Raw genomic sequence first — 13,654 nt, 5'->3', positions numbered from 1 at the left:
ATAAACTTTACTGTTGAGTTTGAAGAAAATAACTCATTGCCTTTTCTAGATGTTTTAATTATTAAGGGTAATAATGAATTCAAATTTAAAATTTACAGAAAACCTACAAATAACTGTTCCTATGTCCACTATTATTCCTCGCATCAAGATAGAGTCAAACTGTCTGTTTTCTCATCAATGTTTTTGAGAGCTTTACGAATTTGTAGTCCTGAGTTCATAGATGAGGAAATATCCAAAATTTATGAAATAGGTAATGATTTAAAATACCCAAGAAATGTAATTGATAAATCTTTTAAAGTTGCTGAAATACTTTTTACAATCCAAAAAGGGACAACCAGCCTTATTCAACTAAAAATATGTTGGTTCTCCCTTACCATGAAAACTTGGTTGATATGCCTTCTCTTCTTAAGACTTTTAATATTAAAGTTGTATTCAAAAATCTTGATACAGTAAAAAAACTTTTGATAAAGAATTCCCCCCAAAATGCTGATGGATGTGTCTATAAGATTCCTTGTAAAATTTGCGATAAAGTTTATTACGGTCAAACTGGTAAAAATCTCGAACTAAGATTAAAACAACATAAATATAGCATTAGAACTGGACAAGATTCCAATGCTCTATTTATTCATGTAAGAGATTTTAACCATCCAATTGATTTTCAAAAAGTTGAGAAAGTAGTATCAAGCAAGTCCATGGTCGACAGGAATATAATTGAATCTTGTTTCATAAAAAGCAGTTTTGACAATAATATGAATATTTCCTTTGGTTTATATAAATTAGATCATTTATAATTAATAGAATTTGGGAAGAATTTAATAATACACTGGACAAATAATAGTTTTTAAATTTTCTTGGGTAGAATAGTTTGTGGGTGAGTTGTGCAAAGGACCTATCCAAGTTGGGTCGGCACGCGTCAGGTGTTTAACCGTTGTGGGATCTGATAGTGAGGTGCTGGCCAGACCCCTTATATAGCTTCCTTGGATGCTTTACTTTCATAGTTCCTTGATAATGTGAGTAGTCACGAAAGTGCTTGGAATTTCTCTATTCTTTCAGAGTGGTTGTTTTGCATGCATATATATATATTATATATATATATATATATATATATATATATATATATATATATATATATATATATATATATATATATATATATATATATATATATATATATATATATATATATATATATACACATACATACATACATACATACATACATACATACATATATACATACATACATACTAACTGTATTGAACACAACAATTGCACTAAAGTTATTATTATAATATTGTTTACTACAATAAACATGCACACATGTTGTATAATACTAATGTTCTATTATATATTTACATATGTACAGTCACTGGACATGTTTCTAGAACTGCTGCAGCCTGTGGAAGTCCTTGAAACAAGGTACCATGCACAGAGGTACCTTACATTCCTCACACATAAACCAAGTCTTTGTTGCCATCGTTTTGTTTGTGCACAGACAACACATCTCTCCTGAGCAAATTTCTTCTTAGTTGCAGGAAGCTGTATTATGAAATGATCACCTTCCCTCCACAAATGCTTGGGTATTTCCTGAGGAGTTCGAGGACGGTTTTGTATAGCAGGTGTTGTTACCTGGTACTTCATTATGAGTTGTCTGACAACAGACAAACAAAATTCACCATACAGTGGTCTGTTGCCGGTCTTTTGGTACATATTATATGCATTGAGCATTGAAATGTCCATGAGATAAAAGAAAAATTTTGTGTACCACTTGCAACTCTTACGAACACAGTCAACAAAGCCTATCTGCATGTCACATTTGTCAACCAAACGCATGTTTTGTGTATAATCAATCACTTTGCCACTGTCTTGTGTTTTGTTAGGGTGAATGACTGTCAACAGTGTGAAGTCTCGTTTGTCATGCCCCCGTAATGCCATGATGTCATTGGCAGTAAACACCTGCACCTCACCAGCACGAGTGCCTGTGTTGAACCTGGGCATGTGTTTACGATTATAACGCACTGTGCCACACACATCTGTCTTGTTCACTCGCAAGAAATTACTGCATAAAGAGCTTGTGTACCAGTTAGCAGTATATAAAGTATGCCCCTTACCAAGATTAGGTGCCATCATGCTTCTCACTATGTCACCTGAGATACCCAATAACATCCTGGTATCTTTCAATGTTTTACTTCCTGTGTATACAATAATATCCAATATCAGGCTACTGTCACAGAGTGCAAACAATTTTATACCAAAGCGTTTCCTCTTGCTCGGTATATACTGCTTGAATGGCAATCTACCTTTGAACAAAATCGAAGCCTCATCAATTACAAGATTCTTGAATGGATAAAAGTACATATTGAACTTTTGTTTCAGATACATAAAAACATTTCTAATCTTGTATAACCTGTCACTTCTGTCAGGCCTGGTTTTGTCAGAGAAGTGCAACATACCTAACAGTAAGATAAACCTGTTCACTGGAATGATTTCATTGAAGGCCGGGGTACAAATTAGCCAATCTGTGGACCAGTATGATTTTATATTATGCTTATAGACATGAGGCATAAGCATTATTGTTGCAAAAAGCAAATACATTTCAGCCACAGTTGTCTCTTTCCAGCGGTATAGTCTCGACTTTGGTGAGATGATCGTATTTGCCATGGTGTACTCAAAATACTTGTTACTTTCCCTGACAGTAGTTTCCATCAAGGGCTGGTCAAAGAATAGTTGAAAGAATTCCAGTTCATTTGCAGTGTTTCCAAGGGAACAAGTTGGTAGGATTCCACTTTGAGAGTCATCAAACTGGTGGGGCTTGGGAACAAAATTGGGGTTTTGCTGCCAATCCCAGATGCGGTTTGCTGGTGGATACTGGACATCATAAGCTGGTTGTAGTTGTGGTGGGGTGGTGGCTGATGCTCCACTTTGTCCTTGAGCTGAGGAGTCAGCGGCGTGGGTCCCAGCCTGGGCTGGTGAGTCATGCATGGCCGTGGCACTACCATCACCTCTGCCACTTTCACCACCAATACCACCACCTACTGATGCCTGTGGTCTATCCATGCCAAGTGTAGCCACATCATCCTCACTTTCACTGTCTACTCCTGGTATAGGGGCATGGGATGTACTCTGTCCCCTGGGCACTGCATAGGGAACACTACCTGAGCGCATGTGGCGGCGTATATACCGACACTTCACTGGTGAATATGATTCCTCACTATCGCTACTCGAATGATCATCAAGAGCAATAAAATCACAGTCCACATCACTATCATCATCATTACTGAAGTCTGAAGCCTGGCCACGCGGAAATATTAATTTTCTCTTGTGACAAGGTACAACTGAACGTGACTGAGACGTGCCCACACCAGAGGTAGAAGGTTGAGGATCGTCAGGATTTTCTGCACTATTTTCAGTATCCTGGTCATTGCTTTGGGTCACTAATCGATCAAAGACATAGAATTCTTCATTTCCACTTCCATCAGAGTCAGAACTATCAGTTACGAAGAGGAGAGTCCCAGTTCGCCTCGGAGTGAGAGCTGTCTTGCGGTGAGGCATGGTGAACAAAGGTTACTGAGGCGGCGTTCCCACAATGCCATGCGGGTGCCTAGAATTTTTGTTTACAGCACACACACACCACGCAGACCCATTCTCTCAGATGTAGGCCTACCAGCCTTCTCGCGCTAAATTTGACACTGCTAGAATTTTGGGATGTACTCCGTCCCCTGGGCACTGCATAGGGAGCACTACCTGAGCACATGCGGCAGCATATATACTGACACTTCACCGGTGAATATGATTCCTCAGTATTGCTACTCGAATGATCATCAAGAGCAATAAAATCACAGTCCACATCACTATCATCATCATTACTTAAGTCTGAAGCCTGGCCACGCAGAAATATTAGTTTTCTCTTGCGACGAGGTACAACTGAACGTGACTGAGACGTGCCCACACCAGAGGTAGAAGGTTGAGGATCGTCAGCATTTTCTGCACTATTTTCAATATCCTGGTCATTGCTTTCGGTCACTAATCGAAGCCATAGAATTCATTTCCACTTCCATCAGAGTCGGAACTATCAGTTACGAAGAGGAGAGTCCCAATTCGCCTCGGAGTGAGAGCTGTCTTGTGGCGAGGCATGGTGAATGAATGTTACTGAGGCAGCGTTCCCACAGTGCCATACGGGTGCCTAGAATTTTTGTTTACAGCGCGCGCGCACACACACACACACACACACACACACACACACACACACACACACACACACACACACACCACGCAGACCCGTTCTCTCAGATGTAGGCCTACCAGCCTTCCCCCGCTAAATTTGACGCTGCTAGAATTTTGGCGTAGATCTACAGTTTGGACCCTCAACGTATAGCTGTAGATCTATGGCATGAACCCTGAAAGGGTTAATGGAAATTAACATAAGGATATTTTTTTTCAAATTTGAAAAATACTTAATACAGAAATTCAAAGTTATTATGTAAATATACATGTTATTGTGTTACATGCCAGTGTTCAATGACTTACTTTGTTTTTATTCCCAGCTTGCAGATTTTGGTCTAGCCCGTGCTAAGTCTGTGCCAACCAAAACATACAGCAATGAGGTTGTAACGTTATGGTACCGACCTCCAGATGTCCTCTTAGGGTCAACAGAATATTCTACGCAAATTGATATGTGGTGAGGGCATTTTTATGTTGTATAATTATCTTTTTGTCTAAATAACCCACTTTGTGACTTTTTCTTTTTTACAATCCTCTGACACTTATTTATTGATACTTATGAAATATGGATAAATTGGTTATTTTTGCCTGTGTTTGTATCCTGTTAAAAATGTACCATATTGTGGTATTTTTAAGTGTTTCAGTTCCACATACTATATAAGAATTGCATCATAAAATGAACCATTGCTGCTACTTTCCTCTTCCCAAATATTTGTGGCCAGATCATGCATTTTAGAGAATCCACATATCCAGTTATTTGACCATGCAAGAGAAGGGGAAATTGCTCTTCATTTGTCCTGTTTTTCTGATTCTTGATTGACTGACATGGAAACCCTTGTTATATCTGTTTTTTGAACTCCCTGTTATGGCATCTATTTCCATTTTGTCTTGCTCAGTTCATTTTTTTTTCTACCAGTCCCACATTGAAAAAAAAAAAGTAATTTGGATGTACTTATGGCTTATTTGTTTCATCATTGAAAAAGACCGTAGACTTGTCCATCCTATATAATGTCCCATGGCCTAACACACACTTCATCCTTTTAGTTATTCATCTCCACTCTGGCAACATTTTAAATGGGCTTCATTGATCCTGAATTTGATTAGGTTAGGGTTCAACACTTATGCTGTACATTCAAGAATTGGCCTCATGTGCAAGGAAAAAAAATACCCTGAATATGCAGGGAAATTGATATTCAGGGTTCTGAAAACAGTGGCAATAATAATGCAAAGTCCAGTTTTAGCAAGTTAGTGTTCAGTAACCCAAGGCACTGTCTTGAGACTTATTATTTCTCGTCCTCACAGATAAGAATATTAACCACAGCTTCATGTCATCTTATAACAGTGATACCAAAATTAGTATAAGCATCATCTCACTAAAAGACAGAAAAATTACTAACAGAAATCAATAGTCTTCTGATGGGCAAATGAAGATAACAGTGTTCAGTAATGACCATCTTCAGCTGATTAGGTATGGGAAGAATGAAGACTCAAAATGAGTACAGTATATAGAATGCAGGCAGGCAATGCCATAGAACATAAGGAACAGATACAAGACATAAGCATAATTGCCATAATAACTGCAGTACAATAGGACCCCATTATCTGCAGGAGATATGTTCCAAGACCTAACATGGATACTGAAACCGCGGATAGTAGTAAACCCTATGTTTGTCATTTTTCATTTACATACTAGTGATGTTGGGTTTTGGAGGGGTGTAGGGATGGAAGCTGGAAGCAATGAGGTGGTGTGATGGTGACCATGTAGGTAGCAGTGTTGGTGGCCCAGTGTGGATAATGAGTGACTGAGTGGATGAGTGTGGAGTTGGTGTGGGTAGCAATTAGGGTGGCTGGTGGCTACATAATTAAGAGTGTAGATGGCATGTTATGGTGTGTGGGCTGTGAAAACATGGGTAAGGTGTGGGCATGGGGCTATGGGAGTGGAGCAGTAAGGCTGTGATTGACTAGTGAGGAAGGCATGCAAAGAGGAGTAGAATTGGTGGAAAAATAAGTGTTTTATGCTGGGGAGGGAGAGACTGAGGAAAGGAAGGAATCATGGTTTTATAATCCCATGAAGGGAATTTTTAATAACTTTTACCATATATATTTTATTTATTTAAAACACCAAAAAAATATAAATAAGAATTTTTGGGGATATAAAATATGTTGTTCAGTTCCCTCTATACATTTTGTCTTTAGCCTTGCTTGTGTAAAGTCAACTGTAACATCCTAAACATTAACAGTTTGTCACAAATTTTACCGAGGTATTGCCATATCAAAGATCATTATTTTACTTTTTATCTTCTTATTTTTGGGCAAATTTCATGAAACTTTTAGTATACATACACTTTGGACCACCTTAACTTCAAAAAAAAAAAAATTTAAATCAGATTATTATTTAAATTTTCCTAGTAGAATCCTGCTCCCTCTCATAATATTTTTGGGCCACTATGAACCGCGGATAACTGAAATTGCAGAGATGGAACCTGTGGATACGAGGGTCCTACTGTGTATGCAGAATGTAGGCAGACCATATCAGAACATAAGGAATAGGTAAAAGACAGGAATAATTTTGTCAGAGGTTATCATTTGGAAAACACAAAAAGGCAAATGCAGCAAAAAGACCAGAAAAAGAAAGGGTGGATTATAAGAATTTTTAAAATAAGATAAGCCGTGCTAATGATGGCACTTAGTTTAATAATTGGTGCTCTTATGACTTAAATATTGTTCTGTGCTCATAGTGCCTTTTAAGCTGGGAGAGACAGCAGAGCTAGAAAATACATATTAACATTGTATATTATTATTATTGTTTTTATTAACATTTTGGCCATTTTCCACCAAGGTAGGGTGGCCCCCCCAAAAAAAAATTTCATCATCATTCACTCCATCACTGTCTTGCCAGAGGTGCACTTACACTACAATTACAAAACTGCAACATTTACACCACATCTTCAGAGTGCAGACACTGTACTTCCCATCTCCAGGACTCAAGTCCAGCCTGCTGGTTTCCCTGAATCCCTTCATAAATAGTACCCTGCTCACACTCCAACAGTACGTGAAGTTCTAAAAACCATTTGTCTCCATTCGCTCCTATCTAACATGTTCATGCATGCTTGATGGAAGTCCAAAGCCCTTGCACACAAAACCTCCTTTACCCCCTCCCTGCAACCTTTCCAATGCCAACCTCTACCCCACCTTCCCTCCACTACAGGTTTACACTCAGTCATTCTATTTCGTTCAATTTTGTCTACATGTCCGAACCACCTCGACAACCCCTCCTCAGCTCTCTGGATAATAGTTTTGGTAATCCTGCACCTTCTCCTAATATCCAAACTATGAATTCTCTGCATTATATTCACACCACATATTGCCCTCAGACACAATATTTCCACTGCCTCCAGCCTTCTCCTTGTTGCAACATTTACTTCCCATGCTTCGCACACATATAAGATCGTTGGTATAACTATACTCTCATACATTCCCCTCTTTGCTTCCATAGATAAAGTTCTTTGTCTCCACAGACTCCTCGGTGCACCACTCACCTCATTTTTCCCGCCAATTTTATGATTCACCTCATCTTTCATAGACCCATCTGCTGACACTTTCTCTCCTAAATATCTGAATACATTCACCTCCTTCATACTTTCTCCCTCCAATCATTTGTTTCCTAATTTTTTTGTTATCCTCATCACCTTACTCTTTCCTATATTCACTTTAATTTTCTTCTCTTACATACCCTACCAGACTCATCCATTAACCTCTGCAACTTCTCTTCAGAATCTCCCAAAAGCACAGTGTCATCAGCAAATAGCAACTGTGACAACTCCCACTTTGTGTTAGATTCTTTATCTTTTAACCCCACACCTCTTGCCAACACCCAAGCATTTACTTCTCTTACAACCCCATCTATAAATATATTGAACAACCATGGTGCCATCACACATCCTTGTCTAAGGCCTACTTTTACTGGAAAATAATCATCCTCTCTCTCGTACATACTCTAACCTGAGCCTCACTATCCTCGTAAAAACTTTTCACTGCTTTCAATAACCTACTTCCTGTTCCATACATTGCCCCCTATCCACCCTGTCATACACATTTTCCAAATCCATAAATGCTACAAAAACCTTTACTTGCATAAAATTAGTAAAACATCTGCACTATTGGAAGCACATAAAGGCCCTTTGATCATAATTCTGGAACAAGGACATGATTCATACCTGATAATCCATTACAGTATATGAGGCGTTGCATGGCAAAAAAGAATAAGTGCTAAATTTAAACAATGTAGGAAACACAAGCATGGAAAAAATTGGACATATGAAGCTTAGTTACCATACTTTATGCAGCTTTGAGCCTAACTTACAGATATGCAGAAAAATATCTACATATTCTTACAAACAAAGCATTATGGAATTGATTTGTTTACCAACTTGGATTTTGGCCCTGGTGGCACTTATTTATTTCTGCCGTGCAACACCTCATGTACACAGAAGATATTCAAAGGCCTGGAACAATATGGGACCCAGCACTGATCCTTATGGTATTACAATAGTCACATTCTCATCCTGATGAGTCATCTCTTACTGTTATTCTATCATATCACTGAAGTATTATTTTGGCACCTAACCCTGTTTTTCTAGTATGTTAATCACTTTCTCCAACATGAATTTACAATGCTTACCAATTTTTAGGGGTGTGACTAGCATCCTAGGTGAGATTTTACTGTAGTTGAATATAAATACAGTGATTTCCTGCTTCCAGGAACTTGATGTATTAAATTTTCACAATATCTGAACCACCAGAGGAATGTTCTAGGTTCAGCATTGCTGGTTTGTAATTTCATCTTAATTTCATTGATTTATTGATTCATTGCTGCCTTGGACAGTTTTGCATTACTGAGTCAATTGGTTTATTTTTCTCTGCCTATGTCTCTGATTTTCCTGTGATGGGTCCCATTTCTCCAGGTCCATATCTTGTTTTTCCTGATATTTATAGCTAGAGCATTATTTCTTATTATATTCTAGTCTGTTGTTTGGTGGAAAATTGTGGATGACAGTTATGAAGGCTAGGAAACCTGTTGTTGTTGTTCCAATTAGTCTGAAATCATTCCAGTTTGGGATTCTCAGTTTTTGGAATCTGTAATCATTTCTGATTAGAAGTGCTGCTTTTCCTCCTCTTCATTTTCTAATTTGAAAGTAGCCCTGAGGAAAAATTGCATCTTTGACCATACTAGTTAGTCTGGTTTTAGTGATTGTGATAAAGTCTGGGTCATCTGTTATTCTTTTAGATATCTCCTTTTCATTCTTGTATACTGTACATACTTTAATCTGTGTATTCCTTCTTGGCCAGCTACCACACCTCACAATTATGTTAATTTGTTATAGTATGGTTGTCTGTATTATATGATATGTAGTGTTTTTTTTTTTAATAATTTTGAAAAAAATGTCATAGATTGACTAATGAAAATGTCTATAAATAACGTTTTTTTTTTTTCAACACGTTGGCCCATCATGTCATTGTGGTTTTCAAATAGTGATTTTTAATGTACGTATCTGCATGCCAGCACAGTGTGTAAGTTTACTTGGGTACAGGTACACATAGGTACAATTATCAGTACAGTAAAGCTTTATGGCATTTCGCTTTATGACATTCTGCAAATATGGACATTTCAAATTATGACCAAAACTCACTGTATGGCTCCCCCACCTGACTTTCTAATACAGTGGACCCCGGATATCGTAGTCATTGGATTTTATAATAATCGTTAATCGTAATGTTTTTTCATAAAAATATTGGCTCGGTGATCGTCATTTACCTCGGTAATGGTCATTCATCCCAAACGCGTACGAGCGGCTCCCAAACGGCCCCACACACCATCCCACACCATTCACGGTCAATCTGCTATTGTTTATCAGCAAATGACCGTCGCCCCACGCATTCATACGATACATATCATAATATTCCATTCTTTTTTGTGCTTGCAACTGCTAAATAAGCCACCATGGGCCCAAAGAAAGCTTCTAGTGCCAGCCCTTAAGTAAAGAAGGTGAGAAACACTATAGAATTCAAGAAAGACATCATTGCAAAATATGAAAGTGGAGTACTTGTGGCAGAGCTTGCCAGGTTGTATAAGAAACCCCATACAACCATTGCTTCCATTGTAACCAAGAAAGAGGAAAGCAAGGAAGCTGTTGCGAGAGGTGCAAATATGCTTACAAAATAGAGATCGTAAATATTTGAAGATGTGGAGACTTTGTCGTTGGTGTGGATTAGCGAAAAACAGTTAGCAGGATAGTGTATGCAGTCGATAATTTGTGAAAAGGTAAGGCAGTTGCATGATGATCTCGTAAAGAAAATGCCTGGAACTAGTGCTGATGTTAGTGAATTTAAGGCCAGCAAAGGCTGGTTTGAGAGATTTAAGAAGCATAGTGGCTTACACAGTGTGGAAAGGCATGGCGAGGTGTCAGCATAGTTGCTGATCCAATTCCCTAGATCAAGAGCCCCTCACCAGCATCAAGGAACCTTGACACTGGTGAGGGGCTCTTAATCTAGAGAATTGGATCTGTGTTCCAGTTCCCTAAATTAATAATAATACTAATAATAATGAGCAAGCTTCAGTTCCCTAAATTAATGATGATGATAATAATAATAATAATAATAATAATAGTAATAATAATAATGAGGAGCTTAGAACACCACCATTAGTTGTTGTAGTGAATGTCAAAACCTCAGCTGAGCAGTGGAAGCATTTCTCTCGTGCTTTGCTTGCATTTTGTAGAGTTATTTTGCCAAATTTCTTTTTTCTAACCATGGATCCTAAGAAAGTAAATGCAAAGGATAATGCTGAGTAGAAAAAGATGATGATGTCCATGGAATTATAGCATGAAATCATAGATAAACAAGCGAGGTGTGAGGGTTGTGGGTTGAGGGGGAAGTGGGGAAGCTCACTTGTAACGTGGATGTTGGCTCGTAACTCAGCAAAAAATCGACCGAGCGACGGCTCATATCTCGAAAAACTTGTATGTTAGGACACTCGTAAGTCGAGGTTCCACTGTACTTGAATGAGTGACTGAAAGTTGTTTTCTTTGTCGGGAAATGGTCAGTGTGTTTAAAAAAATTGGCTCTTTCATTGTGGAGATCTCTGTAACTTGGGTTCTGTCAGCCCATTATTACACTGGCTGTCTCTTTCAGGAGACATTTTTAGAATGATCTCAACTGTTTTTAGTCCCTGTGGTTTCAGATGTCACTTTTCTAGCACTTGTTTATTTTGTTTTATTTTCTTTAACCCTTTGACTGTTTCGGTCGTATATATACGTCTTACGAGGTACTGTGTTTGACGTATATATACTCATAAATTCTAGCGGCTTCAAATCAAGCAGGAGAAAGCTGGTAGGCCACATGTGAAAGAATGGGTCTATGTGGTCAGTGTGCACTATATAAAAAAATTCCTGGAGGACGCAGTGCATAATGAAAAGAAAAAAAACTTTTTTTTTTTTTTTTTTAATTAAAATGCCGACTTTGTGGTCTGTTTTCGTATAGTATTTATGGTTGTATTCTCGTTATCTTGGTCTCATTTGATAGAATGGAAAACATATTATAGAAATAGAGGCGATTTTGATTAGTTTTATTATAAAAAGAACCTGGAAATGGAGCTCAAAGTAGGAGAAATGTTTGATTTTTGCCGATGTTCAAAAGTAAACAAATGATGTAATTGTCCAATAAATGTCTAACTTGCCATTCTAATATGCAGTCATGAATGGGTTGACATTATTTGTACAATTATTACAATATTGTAGTAGTCTGCATAACAGTAAATCTTCTATTTTTTGTTTGAATAAAAATTCAAAATAGAAAGCAAGAGTAATATCAGAGGGGCCTGGAGACGTGACTGATGAACAAAGAAAATGTTATTTTAGAGCCAGGAATGTCTGCATTGTTCATACTGAACCTTATTTTGAAATTGTCATATTTTTTAATTTTCATGAAATTGGCCAAATTGCAAATTTCTGACCATGTTATTGGGTAGTTGAAATCGGTAAATGGGCAGTTTCTTGTATTCAATCGATAGAAAAAATGGAGTTCTAAAGAAATAGCTATGAGTTTGGTCGGCTGGAACAACGGAATTAGCTGAAAATAGGGCTCAAAGTGGGTGAAATTGCCTATTTGTAAATATCGCCGAGGTCGCTAACTTCGCGAGAGCGTAATTCCGACAGTTTTCCATCAAATTTCATTTTTTTGGTGTCATTACAATCGACAGTCAAGGGGTTAAAGATTTTATTATTCTCTATATATTTACAGCAGTGCTCAACTCTATTTCCTTTAAACTTTTTGAAATAGGATTTTGTCTTTCTTTCAGCTTCTTTATTGCCAGTGCCTTTATGCTCTTGATTACTTTATTAATAGGGTCATTCATTTAAATCATGAGAATTGAAATTATTTTTAAAAAGAAGTGTTTTACAAAATAATGAAAGCTTTGACTTTCTTCCTCTTATTATATTCATGGGGAAAGCATTAAATCCGTAGGGATTATATAGCACTTTGGGGAATGGAAGGCATTCACTCTTATTCAGGGAATTAGAGCATTGGTCCAATTCCTTAGATCAAGAGCCTTTCAACAGCATTCAGGGACCTCCCTTGAAGGATGACTTTTCTCTAATGTATTCAAAATGTAAATATGTGATTTCAAAGTATGTTTAATAAATTCAAAGTATTTTTAATAAATTCTTGTTTTCTGCCATACAACACTGATATAAAACTAATGTGCTGTTGTATTTATATTTATTATTTATTTTCTCTTGAATTTTTCTTGATTTTTTATAATCTAAATACTGGATAAAGATGACAGTCCTCTAGACATTTTTAGAAATGGATAATTTCATAAGGTTTCACTTTTTACAGGGGTGTTGGTTGTATTATGTACGAGATGATCAGTGGTCGACCGCTGTTTCCTGGTGCCACAGTTGAAGATGAACTTCATCTAATTTTTCGTACTCTAGGCACTCCCACAGAAGCAAATTGGTCTGGCATTAGCAACAATGAAGAATTTGCACAGTATTCCTTTCCCACTCACACCGGAGAGCCACTTTTGGCACGAGCACCAAGACTAGCCCATGATTCTGCATTGGGACTTCTAACAAAGTTCTTATTGGTTAGTTTTCCTTAATTATCATGATTATTATTAATGATGATAATAGTGTGTAAAACAGACCACTACTTCAGGTTATTCTGTGATCATCCAACATAAAATATAAATTTTTAAGGGGGTCAAAATTACAGTATTTTTTTTTTTGTCACTAAATAGTTCAGTATAATGTAAATTAATTTTAACATTTATATCTTACAGATTAGTAGTAGTACCAGTATTAATGGTAGCAGTATGTGGTGGTAGTTGTTGTTGTTGTAGTGGTAGTGGTAGTTTTTTGCACACAATTTT

General features: G+C 37.3%; 1 protein-coding gene across 2 annotated transcripts in view; it reads left to right on the top strand.

Moving 5' to 3' along the window:
• LOC128690304 (cyclin-dependent kinase 17-like) overlaps positions 1-13,654 on the top strand; it is a 641,614-nt gene that overhangs the window by 576,650 nt on the left and 51,310 nt on the right. For both annotated transcript variants that reach the window (XM_070090483.1, XM_053778923.2), the window contains exons 8-9: positions 4,545-4,678; positions 13,120-13,369. In XM_070090483.1, the coding sequence (XP_069946584.1) occupies positions 4,545-4,678; positions 13,120-13,369 (384 nt within the window). The remainder of the gene's footprint in view (positions 1-4,544; positions 4,679-13,119; positions 13,370-13,654) is intronic.

Source organism: Cherax quadricarinatus, chromosome 32, assembly GCF_038502225.1.
Source record: "Cherax quadricarinatus isolate ZL_2023a chromosome 32, ASM3850222v1, whole genome shotgun sequence".
Lineage (NCBI taxonomy): Eukaryota > Metazoa > Arthropoda > Malacostraca > Decapoda > Parastacidae > Cherax > Cherax quadricarinatus.
The sequence above is the reverse complement of the archived record's forward strand: the minus strand, read 5'-3'. Positions and strand labels throughout refer to the sequence as shown.